Below are 21204 nucleotides of genomic sequence, written 5' to 3' on the forward strand. Positions count from 1 at the left end.
TAACTTTATAAAAAATTGATATTTTCAGAAAATTTTTGTTTTACTAGATCAGCAATAACATGAGCAATCCTCTAAATCTCAAGGATTTATCTCTTACCGAATTTTAAATGTTCTGTCCCGAAAAAAATCTCCACCGACTGTGTAAAAACAAAGGAAAAACATTTCATGTGGCTTGGCTCTTATTCTTTTTCCACTCTTTATTCTTATTCTTATTTTTCTCTTCTTCTTCTCTTCTTCTCCTTCTTCTTCTTCTTCTTCTTCTTCTTCTTCTTCTTCTTCTCTTCTTCTCCTTCTTCTTCTTCTTCTTCTTCTTCTTCTTCTTCTTCTCCTTCTTCTTCTTCAGATTTTTGGTGGGCAACAGCGTAGATCTTGTTTAAAATTAATTTCAATTATATACTCATCATTAGATGATTTAGAAGTATCAAAACTTACGCCCGGAATTTACGATTTTTACCAATATCTGATATTTCTCGTGAATGGAGATTGGGACAGGAAGGCATGAATTCGTGATGCAATTCCAGAAATATCATTGATTACGACCCAGTTCCTACTGACATCTACCGGCAGACTTCAGCATTGGGTCTCAAAAGGTTCTGACCAATCAGAAGAAATATGGGCGGCGCCTGATGTGTTGCGTTCTGAGCGGTTGAACACCACCCAGTACCAGCTACCACCTAGTGGCAGAATTTGAAACTTTGTCTCGATAAATTTGTTTTCCAATCAGGAAAATGTAGTACGAGCTTAAAGATGTGACTCCAATTTGATTCTTTTTTGGAAATGTGGTTATGTTCTTATTCTATTCTCTATTTGAAAATTGTACCAATTGCTTTTTTGTCATAAAGCTACTAGTAGTTCTGTGAACAGTAGACCTCATGCAGTATTCTCATCCACAAGTACTTGATTGAAACTATAGACCTTATGGGAAATACAGCAATAGACTGGCTTCTCCACACATCTGTGTAATCACTTGTCAGCTGATTTATGATGAATAATTATTCTATAGTATGATTTTTACTCTAATATTGGCGTATGAAGAAGGCTTCTTTTTCCTTTTATGTTATACTCAAAATGCAAAAATTTTCAAAAACCTTGTATATACGTCGACGCGCAATTAAAAAAGGAACATACCTGTCAAATTTTATGTAAATCTATAACCGCGTTTCGCCGTAAATGCGCAACATCTAAACATTTAATTAAACATTAAGAGAAATGTCAAACCGTCGACTTGAATCTTAGATCTCACTTCGCTCGGCCAATTATTGATTGGTTTTTCAACTGATAGTAAAATCGTCTCTACATGAACTATTTCCATTTTTCATGTAGATTCAGCTGCATGAGTGTATGATGTAAATTGTTAGAAAAATTCTGAAAAATCATCAAGATATTTATCAAGAAAGAATATATTATTTTCTTAACATTTTCCCCTATATTTTCCTCTTAGGTTTTGTAAACCATTGCTAGGCCTCTCCAGACCTCTATGTAATACATGCAATGAATAATCCACTTGTCAGCTGATTGATTGTGAATAATTCTGTAGCAATGATTTTCAAAAAATCCAACGGCGTGGGTTGCTTTTCGTGGATTAACTTGAGTCTACTTTGCGGCGGGCCTAATTTCTTGAGAAGTTTTCATTAATATCTGTTCTATTTCATTGGACAAATTGTTTCTCAATATTTTTGTTTTAATCAGATATAAAAATCGAAATAATGTCCTCCTTTCGATCTACATATCTAGGTCTTGATCAATAAATGAGTTCAATGGCAATAACGTAAACACGACCTCCAAAAGACTCGACAATAGACTTGTTTCTCAAATAGATAATCATTTTGTAATGTAAACATTCGAAATTCAATATTGATCGCCGTACTTGAATAACAATCAACCACATGCGGCTTCCAATTATCACATCGATGTTATCCTTATCAATATAAATCAGTTCCATTGGAAGATGATGTCGATGATCATTAATCATTTATTCATCAGATGATATGATGATGATGATGATGATGTTAATAATGATGAGATGAAGATGATGATGCTGATGATGATGATGATGATGATGATGATGATGATATGATGATGATGATGATGATGATGATTATGATGATGATGATGATGATGATGATGATGATGATGATGATGATGATGATGATATGATGATGATGATGATGATGAGGATGATGATGAAGATGAAAATGATGATTATTATAATAATCATGGATATGCTGATGATAATGATGATGAAGGTGATTTGAGAATGAGATATTGATAGTGATGATAACTAAATATGATAATGATGATTATGTTGCGGATGATGATAATGATGGTAATGATAAAAATGATGTATGATTCTTTCGTCACGCATTATTAATGCGGTAATAGTTCACGCTTCATGATAAGCCATGCTCAGAAGAACCATTGACTATAGACATCATGTCTATAGTCAATTATAGAATATACCAGATAAGTTTGATGGAAAGATGGCATAGCTTGCAAGATTGGAGTAGGGTAGCCTAATTGAGATGAAAAGGATGATCATGATCAGGAGAAAAAATGAAAAGAAGGTTGAAAAGGAAGATGAGCGGAAGCTGGAGGACAAGGATTAAAGGGTGGGGGAACGGGAGTAGTGGGAAGTAGTAGAAGAAGAAGGAGACTGGAATAAGAGGAAGGCTTATGAGGAGAAGATTGATTGATTTTGATTGATTGATTGATTGAAGAAAGAGACGGAAAAGGAAGAACCAAATTCGGTAAAAGATAAATCCATGAGATTTAGAGGTGTATATTCATGGTATTGTTGATCTAGTAAAACGAAAAATTTCTGAAAATATCAATTTTTGAAAAAGTTCTTCAATTTACCAAAAATAACTCAATAAAAGTTATTTATTTTTTTTTTTTTCAATCAATCAATTCATTATTTCACAAACAAAATAATACAGAATAAAAAAGAAAGATATAAAAAATGTGAAATAAAAGTGGACACCCTAGGCATAAGCCCGATTGGGGTGTACTACTCCTAATAAACAACTAAAAATACTCAGAGGAGTAGGCTGCTCCGCTCTATAAATAAACTTGGCATAATAAATTATAACTTAAAAGAAAATACATTTTTTCTGCTACGGTAGCCCATCACATGAAACAAGGATGAAGTAATTACATTATGAAAAATAAAAGGCATACAGAGATAAAACCAAAAAATAGAAGATTACAATGCAAAATGCATACTCTAAGAAAGGATATGTTAATTAGATTATCATTCAGGATTTAATATAATAAATAATGGAATTCTTATTTAAGAATATCATCTTACAATTTTCAGAAAGATTCACAGTCATTAACACTGAGCAGGTAGTTTTTCAAACATTTCAGAAATGAATGTGAAGTTCCTGGCAATTTAGATATTGCGACACTAGATTGAACAATCTAGGACCATAAAATAATATGAATGTTGGAATATCGTTAAATTCGAATGTGGAACCTGAACCATAAACCGTCTAAAGTATATCTCACCTCTCTAATGAGATTCTCATTCAAACTCCTAAGAAAAAAAAGCTTCAATAATTTATAAACATAAAGATTTCTTATTGGAAGTATCTTGAGATGAACAAATATCGGCCATGAATGATCAGTTCTAGGGTTCTGGTTAAATACGAATGAAGGACTTTTGAAAAATTATGATGGATAAAGTGTTGAGACATAAGTCCCACCCCATAATACGAGCCCATAACTCATCCTGGAACTAATGAGAGCATGATAAGCATTTATCATCACACAGTGGGGCACAGCTCTCTCAACATGTAAAAACTCCTAATCCCTCTACAGAACTCTTTTTTTTATTTAGCTACATGTTTTTTCTTCAAGATAGATTTGAGTCAATAACTAGACCAAGGTATTTAATATTGCTCACAGTCTCATTTTCAGGCAGTTGCAGTTATCTATAGCAGCGCATGAGTAACGGTGATACGACAAATGGTATTTAAGAATAGATCTCCTCTTAGGTTGAAAATCATATATTTAGTTTTTTCACTCATTACATGTAATTCTTACTAAACCCGTAGTTTAAGACTCTCAAGTCGGCACTCATTTTCACATATATGCATCGCAATCAGTTCCTGTATATGTAAGTGCTGTATCATCTGCAAAAGCAGTCAATTTCCATCTAGTTTAGCATTACATAGGTCATTGATATACACAAGAAATAGAATAGGCCCTAATACAGATCCCTGGGGCACTCCTATTCAATGTTTTCAAAATTACTATAACATCCACCCATTCTTCCACACTGCTTCTGTTTGTGAGATAACTTTCAAACCATTTATAAGGTAAACCTCGTACTCCTGCTGCATGCAACTTTTTCAATAATATTGAGTGGTCTACTGTATCAATGCTTTAGTGATATCTACATACAGGGCTGAACATTTTTTTACTTCATTAATACTATTATAAATATCCTCAAGAAATGTAACCAGACCATCTTCGGTACTCAGGCCCTCTCTAAAACCAAATTGATTTTTACTAAAATAATCAAATCTTTTGAGAAAACTTATTAATCGTATTTTTATTATCTTTTCGAAAATCTTGGCAAAAACAGGCAACAGCGAATATGGGGCGGTAACAATTCAATCTTCTCTGTTACCATGCTTGAAGATTGAGATCACAATTGCAATCTTCAACATTCAGGAAATTCACCAGTCTTCATGCTCCAATTGAAAAGTTCACTCAGAACTCCAGCAATATGAATGGCAATTTTCTTTACAATATAACTATTAATGTTGTCAATTCCAGGGGCTTTATTGCTTTTTAGATCAGCTACTATTTTTGTAAAACTTCTGTTTCGTCAGTCGGAATAAGAATAATGAATGTGGCATATCTTTACAAGTGAAGCGGGAATCTATTTCTTCGTGATCTTCTGTAAAAATAAATGAATTTCGTAACTGTTGAGAAATGTTAATAAAAATGAATTGAATTCTTTAGCAATATGTTTCTTTGTCCAGAGACAGTATGCGAATTTACTACTAAGCTAGTAACTTCTACCTTGGGTTTCTCGTTCTCCTATCAATCTATTTACTATTCTCCATTGATTCCTCACATTACCAGAACAATTATCAAATTCATTCATGTAGTACTCTTCTTACTTTCCTTCCTCAAATCAGATTTCAACCTTTTCTAAATGATTTGTAATACAATATTGCAATTGAAAGTTATTTGTTCATTTTTTTTCATTGTATTGTTGTATTTCACGTATTGTATCTGTATGTTGTATTTTGAAGGAGACACATTAGGGGTAACCTGTTGTCTCCATAAATAAATAAATAAATAAATAATAATAAATAATAAATAAATACTCTTTAAGATTTACATCATATGTTCTTGAAATCATCAATTTGTACAATTTTTTCTCCTATCAATACCTCTAAATAAATAATCTGAATCCATGGAGTTAATTTACTGTAGTGCATTGGAACTATTTCTAGATTTACTATATTTACATTTTTCTATCAGATCTGATAACTGGCTGATGAATAAATCGAAAGCAGCTGAAACAGAACTCTTATCTAAAACTCTCTCCCATTGCAGCCTCTGTAATTCGGCTTCCAATTCATTGAAGTTTATCACCAAGTACTTTATTACTTGAATCTTTCCTATTACAACTCCTTCCTACTCCAATTCTAGAATTATCATTGAATGATCAGTTATTCCAAGGTGTATATATATGCATTGTATTTACTGTAAATTTCAATTGGCTAAATCGGATAAAACAGTGATCTAAACAACTTGGGTATCACCTACTATTCTAGTTGGTTATCAATAAGCCAGTTTAATCCGTGACTAGCCATCTGGCTGAGATAAGAATCAGATAATCTGTTTTTTTTTTAGTAAATTGAATAATTTTAGTAATTTTAGTAATTTCAATTTTTAGTAAATTGAATAACTATCTTGATTTATTATATTACTATATTTTCAGAGAATTTTTGTTTTACTAGATCAACAATACTAGGAAGAATCTATCCTCTAAGGGCCGTTTGCACAGTGACAGTTTAAACTAAATCTCTTTTTAAACCGGATTAAATCCGTATCAAGTCTAGTTTGTTATAATGTGTTCCATTTTGAGTTTAAGCCACAAGCTGATTAAATCGAGTTCAAACTTTGACTGTGCAAACGGCCCTAAATCGCATGAAATTATCTTTCATCGAATTCGAAATGTTCTGTCCCAAAAATTTAAACTTTAGGCGCTCATATCTAAAAAGTAATGATCGGAAAAAAATGTTTTCCTAAGAAAACTTTCTCATTTTGATATCTTAATGATATACAAATCGAAAAACTTTGAAAAATATCACGAGTAGAAAGTTAATGTTTGTGCCTTTGCACAGCCTTAAGAGAAGCGAGAGAGGAAACATGAAGAACTAGTGTAGAAAGGGAGATCAGAATAAGAAGTATGATTAGGAGATCCAGGAATAAGATGAAGAAGAAAGGGGGAGAAGAGCTAGGAGAAGAAGAATAAGGCTATAAAAAGAAGAAATAAAAAGAAAATAGGGAATAGATTATAGGGGGGGAGGAGGAGGAGGAGGAGGAGGAGGAGAGGAGGAGGAGGAGGAGGAGGAGGAGGAGGGGAGGAGGAGGAGGAGGATGAAGAAGGAGAAGAAGAAGAAGAAAAAGAAGAAGAAGAAGTGAGGAAGAGAGAAAACGAAAAAACAAGAAGATGAAGAGATAATCGTGGATAGTAAAATAAAATGATAAAAAAGAAGCATAAGGGGAAAACGAGAGAGAGAGAGAGAGGGAGAGAGAGAGAAGATCTGAAAGAGATAAAGAAGATCCTTTCTCTTGTTTCTTGTTGAGAGCTTATCAAAAGGTTATCAACCAGTGTTCTGCATAGTGAGTAAGTGCATTGTATTGTAATCACTCTTGAATAGTGATCAGCTGATAGGAGATTTTAAACGTTGACTCTAGATTCCTTTGAACTCCAGTTACTTCTTTCGTAATTACGTACCTCTGTCAGGTGAATGTTTCAACGATTAGTCATCAGTTATCCATTTCTGTTACCAAAATATCTGTTTGATGAAGGAAACTGACTGTTCGTATTTTTTTCTATTGTATGTTTTTCAAATTCTTGAAAAGTAGCACCATCATATCACAGCTTGCTAGGTATTGAATGGTGCTTATCCATATTCAAAATTGATTCATTATTTTTTATTGGAGCAGTACAGTATTTAAACCGTCAACTTCTTCAGCTGTTCCAATTGAAGTCTCAAGTTCAAATCAAATCGAAGAAAATCGTTTGTTACACTTAAAAAATCTGGTGTGGCGCACTCACACAACTTTCCTTGCCGTTATGAAAATTGATCACCTGACGCTAGTGTACTCGCGCATCTCAAGTCTACTATTAAAGATATAAGACAGCTGGTAATAATAATAATAATATCGAGTGACCTGGCTGGCTCAGGTCTGGTGTCAGAGTTTTCAGGTCGCAGCTGATCAATTTCAGCGCCTCTGACATGACCTAACGACTGCTTTTTAGGCAGCCGGGACCGACGGCTTAACGTGTCCATCCGAAACACGGGAGTGGCCCGAGATAAATATCTTTGTTATATAAATATCTATCACAGACAGCTGGTGATAGTTCAATAACGCTGGAAACACACGAGGGTCTGCTATCTCTTCATAGTGAATGATTTAATAGAACCAACAGTTGCCAACAGTTTGCAATATTTAATAATCACATTTTCTGGGATTTCAAGCTTATTTTCAATTTTAGGTGGAAATGTTACTGGTCATTAATTGCAGAGATTTTCATGCTCAATCTTTTCCACATAAAATGTTTTGTTTAAATTGTATATGAAGGCTGATAATTGAGAATTTAAAATCAAACTTTGCATAGATGGGGCAAAGCTCCTGAAATTTTTACAGATATAGGACTTGTTGCAGTTGATAGAGCTTATCAATGACTATTTCAGGTATGCATTTGATCAAAATCGTTGAAGCCGTTTTCTAGAAAATCGCGAAAAAACCCTGTTTTTGAAAACATTTTCGCCATTTTAGCCGCCATCTTGGATTGCATTTGATAGAAATTGTTCGTGTCGGATCCTTATAGTGTAAGGACCTTACGTTCAAATTTCAAGTCATTCCGTTAGCTGGGAGATGAGATATCGTGTACCAGACGCACATACACTCATATACACAACCACACACACACACACACACACACACACACACACAACACACACACCACAACCCCACACCACACACCACCACACACACACACACACCACACACACCCACACACAACACCACACACCACACACACACACACACCACACACACACACACACACACCACACACACCACACACACACACACAACACCACACACACAACCCACCCACACACACACCACACACACACACACACACACACCACCACACACACACACACACCACACACACACACAACACACACACCACACACCCACACACACACACACACACCACACCACCACACACACACACACACCACACACCACCACACCACACACACACACCACACACACCACCACCACACCCCACACACCCCACCCACACACACCCCCACACACACACCCACACACCACACACACACACACACCCACACACACACACACACACACACACACCACACACCACACACACACACACCACACACCACACACCCCCCACCCCACACCCACCACACACCCAACCCACCACACACACACACACACAACACCACACAACCACACACACACACACCCCCACACACACACCACACCCCACACACAACACACACACACACACCACACCCCACACACACCACACCACAACACACACCAACAACACACACACACACACACACACCCACACAACACACCACAACACACACACCACACACACACACACCACCACACCACACACACACACCACAACACACACACACAACAACACACACCCACACACACCACACACCCACACACACCACACACACACCAACACAACACACACACACACACACAACACACACACCACCACACACACACACACACACACACACACACACACACCACACACACACCCCACCACACACACACCAACCACACACACACAACACACACACACACCCACACACACACACACACACAACACCACACACCCACACACACACACACCACACACACACCACACACACACACCACACACACACACACACACACACACACACACACACACCACAACACACACACACACACACACACAACACACACACACACACACACACACACACACACCACACACACACACACAACACACACACCACACACACACACACACACACACACACACCACACACACACACACACACATACAGACCAATACCCAAAAACCACTTTTTCGGACTCAGGGACCTTGAAACGTATAGAAATTAGAAATTGGGGTACCTTAATTTTTTTCGGAAAGCAATACTTACGTATTTACCTATTACCTATATTACCTATATTACCTATGGTAATAGGGCAAGGAAAGTAAAAAAGGAAAACTGAATTTATCTACAATTTGGAATCAATCGTGAGTTTCTATAATGTATCAGACTCGTTTTCAGAAACTCTTGATCAACAGTAAAATCACTTTTTAAAATCTTCTCTAACTTTCGAATTGTATTGGAATCGAAAGTATTATTTACTGTAGTGGGTAGAGGGGGTCAATTTTCACATCCTCACTTGATTTGGAAATGTTATCAGAAGTATTTCACAAGACATGCAGCCTTAATTATATAGATATTGGCCATTTTTTGTGTATTAGAATATGGGCTTAAGTACACTCAACAATAAATTTTCCATTTTTCGACCGAATTTGACTTATGATGCGTGATTTTGGACCGCCTTGACGAGCCGAGAAGAATGAAGTGTAGTACGATGAAATCTGAGCATTGTGTCAAGAGTTAGAAGTGTTTGAAATTTAGATCCTTAAGGTGTCCTTAAGCGCGCCTCTCCACTAGGAAATACTGAAATGAAGTGAATCTAACATATGTGATTCTCATAGAACATAATCTCATAAACTTATGTCATTGTGCAAAATATCAATGTGAAGACTATGTAGTTGGTGATGATGGTTGAAGCATAAAATCAGGTGTTTTCACAATACAAGGAGCATTTTTGTCAGGTGTACCTGGAAATCTATATGAGATAGAGCGCTCTACCTGATCTCAGATTGTAGAGCACAAAAATACGCCCAGAGGAATGTTGAATTATACATCTAAATGGTAACAATTGGAAAATATTGTTGATAAAAAACTAAAATTCATCAAAATTGATTTTTTCTTCAAGTTTCACTCTTTTTTGAAAAATCATAACTCAGTACTCATTGAAGATAGAGTGTTCCAAATGATCTCATTTTATTCAGAATTTTATAATCTAAAAAAAGCAATAGCAAATTTTTCTACAACTACAATATAAATTGCAAGCACACCCCCTTTTTATGTCTATATTGACTGGACTAGAAAGGATATACAGAAATTGCTCACTTAATTATAATGGGATATACAGAAATTGCTCGCTTAATACAATAATAGGATTTACCAAAAATAAATCACTATAGTGGATAAGAGTTCTGAGCAGCTAACTACTTATCATCGTTTCTAAGAGGAAATAACTCGAATTTTTAAAGACTTGACAGTATAATGTCAACCAAAGAGTGAAATTAGGACTAGAAGACTGAACAGAATAAAATGGAGAAGAAGAAGAAGAAGAAGAAGAAGAAGAGAAAAAGAAAAAAAAGAAAAAGAAGAAGAAGAAGAAAGAAAGTTTATTAGGAAAGGAAAACTAAAAAGTGGAAAGTGTAGTGGAGTAAGAAGAGAAAGATTATAAAGAAAAAGGGAAAGAGGTTAAGAAGATCAACAAGCAGAAAAGAAGTAGAAAGGAGAAATAGCAAGGAGAAGAGGACAGTTGAGAAGATGGAGTCAAAGAAGAAGCAGAAAAGTAGAGTTGAAGAAGATGAGAGAGTTGAGAATAAGATGGAGTGGAAGAAGAAGCAGAAAAAGAAGTAGAAGAAGAAGAAGAAGAAGAAGAAGAAGAAGAAGAAGAAGAAGAAGAAGAGAAGAAGAAGAGAAGAAGAGAAGAAGAAGAAGAAGAACAAGAACAAGAAGAACAAGAAGAAGAAGAAGAAGAAGAAGAAGAAGAAGAAGAAGAAGAAGAGAAGAAGAAGAAGAAGAAGAACAAGAAGAACAAGAAGAACAAGAACAAGAACAAGAAGAAGAACAAGACGAATAAGAAAGAATCGAAAAAGAGGAATTGCTAAATCAGTTGTACGATATTAAAGAAATGCGTAAATCATTGTGGTGTCCTTGGAAAACGTTTTGATATTATAGCTACAATCAAGATGAGTGTTAAAGTTGAAAAGTGTAGGAGTGTCCCCCTCTTCCAGCAGCAACAGATATAGGCATACTTCTGCCAGAGGGGGACGACGATATACCTTTACCAGGAGAGCGAGTGAGACAGAGAACGATGACCTATGCCTATGATACGCAGGAGATGGAGAGAGGAAAAAAACACGAAAAATAAGGTGGAAGGACCGAAAAGAAGCAGAATAAGAAGAAAAAGGGGAAGAAGAAGAAGAAAAAGGGAAGGAATGTGGTCCAGCCACCTCAGACTACATGACGCCAAAACAAAGCCTCCGATCGACCCTCGGACCCCCCCTCTCATTCTTTCTCTCTTACTCACCATGTTTCGTTGTCAGGCCCTCTCTCTCCAACCCCTTGCCCCTTGTGCCCTGTTGCCAAGTCTCCCAAGGCAACACACACTGATATTTTCACGAACGGGCTGCACCAATATCAAAAGATCATCTCATGGTGGTTCCTAAAGAGATATGTTGCAATTTGAAGATGCTATGATGATTCATGATGAAGTTTTGTAGTGTGTAATATAGACAGATTTTTAAGTTTACCTGCGAAACCAGCTGTGTATTTTAATTGATATTATGTGGCAACCTCACAATTTTCAAAAAGTTATTTGAGATTTTCCAGGTTATTTTGGAGTTGAAGAAAGTTGATGTAAGTCATTTGAGACTATCCCCGAGAGTCCCAAGGTATTCAAGGAACGCCAAAAATGTTCTTAAGTTAATTGACCGAGCGAAGTGAGGTCTAAGATTCGAGTCGACGGTTTGGCATTTCTCTTAATGTTTAAATGTTTTTATGTTGCGCATTTACGGCGAAACGCGGTAACAGATTTTCATGAAATTTGACAGGTATGTTCCTTTTTTAATTGCGCGTCGACGTATATACAAGGTTTTTGGAAATTTTGCATTTCAAGGATAACATAAAAGGAAAAATACGCCAATATTAGAGTAAAAATCAGACTTTTGAATTATTCATCATAAATCAGCTGTGGACTATAATAATACCCGTTCAAAAACATCGAACATCTTGAAAATGTATCTTTCCATCAACGTTAGTAGACAGTTGACTATAATACTACTCGTTCAAAAACATCGAACATCTTGAAAATGTATCTTTCCATCAACGTTGTAGACTAGTGCAGTCAGACCTGATAACAGCGATCACACTCACATTCAGGGACTACAGAATAGGAATACGATAGGACAGAAAGCTCTATGTTTATTTAGGATTTTTTCTAGACATTTCAAATTGATAAATTGTCTATTAATTTTTGAGAAAACATAAAAATAGGTCAATGTAACTTACTGATCGCGAGGTCTAATGTTCACAGAACTACTAGTACCATGAAAGTTTTTTTTTTTAAAGTTTCCATGGTATTATTTTTCAACTAAATGTGTTATTATACTTTGAGAACATTTTGCAAATAGTTTTGAATTATAATATCAGTAACAATATTCAAATAAAGATGTATTTCAAGTCAAAGTTTTGACTACAAAGCCTAGAAAGAACAATAAATTGCATTTGTTATGTCTTCAAGTCTACATTATGAAATGTATCAGTTTTGTTGATTGTCTTTATCTATGGCAGTGATTGGTTTTTAGAAAAGAATGATTCAACATTAAAGTTCGAGTTTGAAAAATGAGAAAAGTTATTACGAAACGACTATATCAAGTTTAGTACCATTTACATTTATTTTATTACTACTAGAAGTGTTTTTAGTAATATTGTTATTATATGATCAGGTGACTCAGTGAGTGATTCTGTGTTTTTATTATGGCTCAAAAATTTCATTGTTTATTCATTATTTTTCAAGTATTTGACTTGATACTATATACAGTAGATTGTTCTAGTTAATTTCCTATATTAACATTCTAAATTCAAAATTTTATGTGATTATATTGGGATCAAAATGTATGTGTTTAAAACTGCTGAAGAATCATAACCTCTTTTGGACTGATATGCAATCAAAATTCAGGAATGGAATAGTAAGGGATATAAGTCTGTTTTTTCGTTTCCAATCATTTTGTGATTAAGTTGTTTCGTCATTGTTGTTAAATAAATAAAATAATAGTGAAAACAAGATGGATAACCAACAACGAATTTATTTTATAGTACTACAGTATGATAATAGTTTACGTTTAAAATCTAAATTAGTAGCTGTACCTTATGACTATCTTAGTGCCAATATTGTTAAGGTTGAAAATCACACTAGGCCTATACTAAGCCCGTTAGGCCAGGGTGACATGTGCTAGGGGCGGCAAAGTAATTAGGCTGATATATTTTGGAGAAATTCAAGATAGTATAATTTGAAATAACCCATTTTCTGGACTATTTTAATGGTCCTACCTATTGCGTTTCTCATAGTGGAGAAATAGCTGAAGTTTATGCCAATTGCATTTATAGTTGAAAACCAGATGAAGTTTCAAATAAACTAGCAACTGCACTACTTAAACGATAGCAATCAGTGCCTATTTCCCTAGAGGTCAGATGAACAGTTTTGGACTGTGTCTGTTGATCCTCCACCAAATTATTCTAGAAATAATTGTGTATCATTGAATCAATAAAAGAATGAAACAAAAGTAGAATAGTCAGTTACAAGCTACAGGAAGTAGACATGTCCAACAACATCGGAATTAAATTGTATGATTCATCAGTAATTTTCATTGAACAAATAGCCAGAAAACTACAAGTTTTCCTTCATTTTTATGGCGATATGTGCAGAAACTTTGTGAAAATGTATCTTTCCATCAACGTTGTAGACAGTTGCAGCCAGACCTGATAACAGCGCTCACACTCTCACATTCCGGGACGACACGTCACAGTACGATAGGTCAGAAAGCTCTATATTTATTTAGGATTTTTTCTAGACATTATAAATTGAAAAATTATTTATTAATTTTTGAGAAAACATGACAACAGGTCAATGTAACTTACTGAGCGCGAGGTCTACTGCTCACAGAACTACTAGTATCTATGATAATGCCAGTAGTTCTGTGAACAGTAGACCTCACGCAGTATTCTCATCCACAAGTACCTGATTGAAACTATACACCTTATGGAAATAAGTATGAATTCAGAGTATGGAGGAATTCCTTTTCTTTTCATATTATCCTTAAAATGCAAAATTTCAAAAAATCTTGTGTTTAAATCGACGCGCAGTTGAAAAAGGAATATTCCTGCCAAATCTCATCGAATTCTATCAACGCGTTTGGCCGTAATCACGTTACATACAGACAGGCAAAAGAAAATCCGAGTTAAAACATAGACCTCACTACGTTCGGTCAATGAAGTTTTAACCATAGAATGAAATAATCGTATAAATTTCCTCTGTTTTCAACTAAACTAGCACCTGCACTACTTAAACGATAGCAATCAGTGTCTATTTCCCTAAAGGTCAACAAATCCTACGATTAAATAATTCCAACTGTACTTCTCACTAGAATCGAGGAATAGATTGGCCTGACAAGGTCGTCTTTGTTTTGTTCCTGTTCAACCGTTAACAAGATCACATCAAAGTAACTACAGTCCACTTTAAATTGTCAGCGTTCTTCATGTATAATGTAAATACTACCAATTCAGCTTATTCTGACAGTTTCGAATTGATCTCACTATTTGCAGCTATTAAAACACTTTGTGTCCACCTGTACAAGTATCCATGTAAACTAAATAAAACTGCACCCACACTATCAATGTTGTGTTGATGTCAAGTCCTTGAAAACGTTGGAACTAGATCTTATTCTCTGTGTTTTATCAGTATTTTTATATCTATATAGGCTACACTCCGGTGAGAATTACTCTTATATCTGTATTTAGATTTTGTGTTGATGTTGTGAAGAAGGAGAAGGAGAAGAAGTGGGAGGAGGAGGAGGAGGAGTCGGAGGAGGAGGAGGAGGAGAGGAAGAAGAAGAAGGAGATGGAGGAGGAGAAGAATAAGTGGAGGAAGGAGAGGAGGAGTAGGAGGAGGGGAGGAGGAGGAGGAGGAGGAGGAGGAGGAGGAGGAGGAGGAGGAGGAGGAGAAGGAGGAGGAGGAGGAGGAGGAGGAGGAGGAGGAGGGAAAGAAAGAGGAGAAGGAAAGTAAAGGCAGGAAGGAGAAGGAGGAGAAGGTGAAAAAGAAGAAGAAAGAGGTAGGATGACGAAGAAGGCGGAGAAGGAGAAGGAGAAAGGGAAGGAAATAGGAAAAGAAGAAGGAGAAGAAGAAAGAGGTAGAAAGACGAAGAAGGCGGGGGAAGGAGGAGGAAAAAAGGAGTAGGAGAAGGAGAAGGGGAGGGAAAATAAGAAGGAGAAGAAGAGAGTGAAGAAGGTGATGGAGAAGAAGGAGAATAAGAAGAAAGAGTTAGGAAAACGAAGGAGAAGGCGAAGAAAGAGAAGGAGAAGGGGACGAGAAGAAAAAGAAGAAGAAGAAAAAGAAAAAAGAAGAGGGAGAAGAAGAAGGAGAAGGAGAAGAAGAAGAAAGAGGTATGAAGAATAAGGAGGAGGAGAAGAAGATGGAGAAGAAGAGGGATAAGAGGGAGAAGAAGAGGGTGAAGAGTGAGAAGAGGGATAAGAAGAAGAAGATGGAGAAGAAGAAGAAGAAGAAGAAGAAGAAGAAAGAAGAAACAGAAGAAGAAGAAGAAGAAGAAGAAGAAGAAGAAGAAGAAGAAGGAAGGAGAATGAGAAGGAGGAGGAAGAGGTGGAGCAGAAGAAGAGGAGTAGGAGATGGAGAAGGAGGGCATGAAGAAGAAGGAGGAGAGGGTGAAAAAGAAGGAGAAATAGGTAGGAAGACGAAGGAGAAGGAGAAGGGGGACGAGAAGAAAAAGAAGAATAAAAAGAAAATAGAAGAGGTATAAGAAGGAGAAGAAGAAGGAGATGAAGGAGAAGAAGCAGAAGAAGAAGAAGAAGAAGAGAAGAAGAAGAAGAAGAAGAAGAAGAAGAAGAAGAAGAAGAAGAAGAAGAAGAAGGAGAAGGAGAAGAAGAAGTAGAAGGAGAAAGAAAAGGAGAAAAAGGAGATATCTATATGTATTTTTCGAAGTATTTTCTGCACTTGTCAGAGTCCAGCATCGATCTCATGTCAGATCAGACCTTGGATACAAATAACCATAATAAATTCCTGACCGTTGTCATGACCTCTGTCGTTTTTATCACACCAGATACCGTACACTGTACACTACTATACACTTGGGTTCCACTTGACTTGCAGTCGTGATTCACTTTCTAATGATACAGTTCATTGATAAATTCAGACCACTCCTCAGGTTCCAGTCAAGGGCCCTTCAATTTGGTCTCATAAACTTCGCTTTCAAAAATATGATTCTTTAATCTGATACAGACATAATAAGCCGAACAGCTATAATAATACACTCCATTATAGATGTTGACTGCCCCTCGAGTTTAGTATCGTCAAGAAATGTTGTATTTGAAAATTTATGATCTTGTAAGCTTCAATCTTTCAAATCCTTGAATCATCTAGCCTCCAATGCAGGCGTTGATAGATTATACAAGAAGTTTGTTATCATGGTAATAGAGCTTTTACATGAGTTAGCATGATATCGCTTGTTATTATGTAGAGTGAAAAATTTTGATTATTCAATCAGATAATAGACATAATAAGCTTAACAGGAATAATGATACATTCCATTGATAGATGCTGACCAACCCTCAAGCGATGTCCTCAAGCGGTACCCTCAAGATATATATATTTGAAAATGTACGATTTAGCACTTTAGAGGCGCACTAAGAAATCTTTTGGCAATATTTTTAACTCTAAGGGTGGTTTTTTTAGGGGTTTAAAGTTCGTCTTTTTAGCATGTATATTCTTCTTCTCCCAATCTCTTAATTATAATTAAAATTCCCATATCATATGTTACTATAGAACTATAATCTAATAGAGTACCTCTTCGAACAGTTGTTAACTGGCAACTAAATTAATAATTTTGTCAGGTTGGCATTAAGTTGAGTTGACTTTGTTAGGTGGCACCAAGTTGAAGATTTAAATGCATTTATCGCGGAAAAATTGATTTGGCACTGCTACTTCAATCCTGGGAATATTATTTACTAGCCGCAGGCTCGCTTCGCTCGCCATCCTTTAGGCCAGACGTTTAGTCTGGACCCGACTGGATTGTCCCAAAATATGATAAAATGCTCAATGAAAAATTGCAGGCGAGCGAAGCGAGCCTGCTGATCTCATTCCTGGACGATCCAGTCGGGGGTCCAGGGGACGGAGCCCCCTGGCTAGACGCATATGGCGAGCGAAGCGAGCCTGACGGCTAGTAATATGATTATTAAATCTTGTGTAAGCATGATCTGATCAAATAAATAGTTAGTTTATCAGTGTGGATGTGCTTATGGTTTTGGGACGTCGTTATAACTGCGCGAGGTCTACTGTTCACAGAACTACTAGTATAAAAGGAAAAGGAGTCTCCTTCATACGCCAATATTAGAGTAAAAATCAGACTATAGAATAATTATTCATCATAAATCAGCTGACAAGTGATTACACAGATGTGTGGAGAAGCCAGTCTATTGCTGTATTTCCATAAGGTCTATAGTTTCAATCAGGTACTTGTGGATGAGAATACTGCGTGAGGTCTACTGTTCACAGAACTACTAGTAAATTATGATGGTGTAGGTTTAGTAAATCAGATCTTCTCATTATCAGGATCGGCGATCATTTCGGGTGATCGGGACTAGTTACAAAAATTAAGAAAAAATTAGGAGAACTAATAGCATTCCTCCAATATCTTCATGAATTCTTCGTGATCGAAGTAGAACAATAATAAATATTGCATTATTGAGTTGAGGTGAAATTTACCCCTAGGGTCTTTCACAACCACTTGCATGCTATCACTGCAGTTTTTCGAATGATTGCACTCTCAGTTCAGATAACAACAATGAAATTCGTATTGCAACAAGTTTAAGTCACAATTTACTCTCAGCAATTGGGGAAGCGATTGGATCCGTGATCGCGCTGATAAGCTATCGATGGATAAGTTAAGCTTCATGTGCCTGCTACTCCCGTTGTAAGGGTGACCACTTTGAGAGTCGAACTCCTTGAAATACCATTTACGATTTTTTAAATCGCTTCCGCTGCTTCGGATCCCTTCTAAACTGTAGTAGAACTACTCACTCATCTCTCATCATCATCAGTGCCCATGCACAAGCCTAGAGCTCATGTAGGCTTCATTCTCAGCAAAAAATCACAGTTTCTTTCTTGTCCGGAAAAAGATGTTTGTTTTTGTATATCACTCTATCATTCATGTGATTTGGAATTATACCAGTATGTTCACTCCATAGGTTTAGTTTCTATTTTTACAAACCTGTGCACAGACTTTTTCCAAGTCTACGAACGCTCACTCTATTAAAAAATCTGATGTGGCGCACTCACACAACTTTCCTTGCAGTTATGAAAATTGATCACCTGAAGCTAGTGTTCACGCGCATCTCAAGACTACTATTCATTTATTTATTTAGCGTATGGCAGTATACACAACACATTTATGATCACAAAATTCGAAAAAAAAAAAAGAAAACAATAGAAAATTCATATATAAATCGAATGAAAATATCTTAGTCACTTTTGACCTGGAAATTAGAGGCATGCTTCCAGGGTATTTAATAGGCTATTGATGCCTGGTTTAGCCACCAGGAAATCTTCATGTGCACCTGTGTATGCTGATCTGGGACATTCCTCCACTATGTGTCTCACAGTCTGGACTGCTCCACACTCACTACTATTCAAAGATAGATAGATAGATAGATAGATAGATAGATAGATAGATAGATAAATGACTTTTATTTACACTTAACAATAAAAGTGATGTGGGCGAAATTGAGGCAATAGAAGCCTCCTCTTCCATTTAACCCACGATGGGTTACATAAAAATAATAATAATAAAGATCTGAGCCAGCTGGTGACAGGACAATAACGTTGGAGACACACGAGGTCTGCTATCTCTTCATAGTGAATGATTTAATAGAATCAACAGTTGCCAACAGTTTGCAATTGAATAATCACATTTTCTCGAATTCCAAGCTTATTTTCAATTTTAGGTGAAAATGTTACTGGACATTAATTGTGGCGATTTTCATGCTCAATCTTTTCAATTAGAAATGTTTTGTTTAAATTGTATCTGAAGCCTGATAATTAAGAATCTAAAATCAAACTTTGCATGGATGGGGTGGAGCTCCTGAAATTTTCACAGATATGGGACTTGATAGAGCTTATCAATGACAGTTTTAGGTATAAATTTGATCAAAATCGTTGGAGCCGTTTTCGAGAAAATCACGAAAACCCCTGTTTTGACGTCATTTTCGCCGCCATCTTGAATTGCATTTGATCGAAATTGTTCGTGTCGGATCCTTATATTGTAAGGGCCTTAAGTAAGCGCGGAAAACCCTGTTTTTGATAACATTTTTTCAGCCGCCATCTTGAAGTGTACCTATGGTATACCTATGGTAATAGGGCAAGGAAAGTAAAAAAGGTGCGAACAAAATGAACAATGAATGGATCACAGTGTGGATTTCGGTTTCGATTGATGCCACTAATCAGCTGTTAATCAGCTGTTGATCAGCTGTTAATCATACAACTGCTGTTAATCAGCTGTTAATTATAAAAACATTTGGGAATCTTTGACCCGGTTGCACAAAAGTGGGTTGAATTATAAATGCTACGAGAACCCAACGTTAGTAGACAGATCTGTCTAATAACTTTGACGAGAACCTCGTTAGAAGCCTTCTTTTCCAAAAAAAAACCTTCTCTGATTGGATCTCGTGAGATTTAATCATGATTAAAATTTAACCGTTCCTTGTGCAACCGGGAAATAGTGCTGAATATCGACCAAAACTTCAACCAAATACTTTTGTTCACACTCATTACAATGTTTTATGCGTAGAGGCTTAGGGTGGGCACACACCAGTTGGTCAAGACAAGACAAGACTGGTCACGTTCAGTCACAATACTTCACATAGTTGCTTATGAGGACATGTCTAATTGCAATGACTAAGGGTGGGCACACACCAGTTAGTCAAGACAAGACAAGACACGTTTAGTCACAATACTTCACATAGTTGCTTATGACGCAACTCACACCGATTAGTCATTGCAATTAGACAAGTCTTCATAAGCAACGATGTGAAGTATTGTGACTAAACGTTTTTGTCTTTTCTTGACTAACTGGTGTGTTCCTAGCCTTATGCGCCACAAAATCGCGCATTTTTCTTTCCATCACCTGATTCTATGCTAATTTCCTTTGTATCTTTCTATTTCTGCATAAATAAAATAGAATAAGTTGAACATAATTGATAAATGCGCGTGTTCTTGGCGCATAAGACTGAACACACCTTTTCATGAATGTCGACAGTGAGCGCCACCTACACTGAAAGCTAAACATTGACCTGACCTATCTGTTCGTAGCCCAACAGTTTCTAATACATGTTTGAGACATTGAATGAAAATTTAAATCCTTCTCAACTTCATATCACCATAGAAAATAGAATCTATCTAATAGAATCGTATTCTGATGTTATTTGATATCACCAACAAATGATGGTAAGTTAAGATATAAATTATATTTTTCAATGATATCACTGACCTCTGCACCGTCCGCGATGCTTGACTTTGAGCTGCCGCCGAGGGGTGGAGGAGACTGCGCTCCCCTTGAGGAGGCCCCCTTGACAGGCAGCCCTCACTAGATGACAACGTGAGGCGTACGTCTGTCCGTTGGTGCCGCATACAGGTCGCGGCCTCAGTCGCGGTCGATTTGCACGCTCTCGCATCTCAGCCTGCCGCGCTTCGCACTGCTCTATCCTCGTTTGGCCGTCCTACATACAAAAAGTT

The 21204-nt window shown here is 36.6% G+C and overlaps 1 protein-coding gene across 1 annotated transcript in view; it reads right to left on the reverse strand.

Annotated features, from left to right (window-relative positions):
- LOC111055981 (SPARC-related modular calcium-binding protein 1) overlaps window positions 1-21204 on the reverse strand; it is a 90338-nt gene that overhangs the window by 49930 nt on the left and 19204 nt on the right. The window contains exon 2 of the mRNA XM_039431339.1: window positions 20960-21188. Within this exon, the coding sequence (XP_039287273.1) occupies window positions 20960-21188 (229 nt within the window). The remainder of the gene's footprint in view (window positions 1-20959; window positions 21189-21204) is intronic.

Source organism: Nilaparvata lugens, chromosome 6 (genome assembly GCF_014356525.2).
Source record: "Nilaparvata lugens isolate BPH chromosome 6, ASM1435652v1, whole genome shotgun sequence".
NCBI lineage: Eukaryota > Metazoa > Arthropoda > Insecta > Hemiptera > Delphacidae > Nilaparvata > Nilaparvata lugens.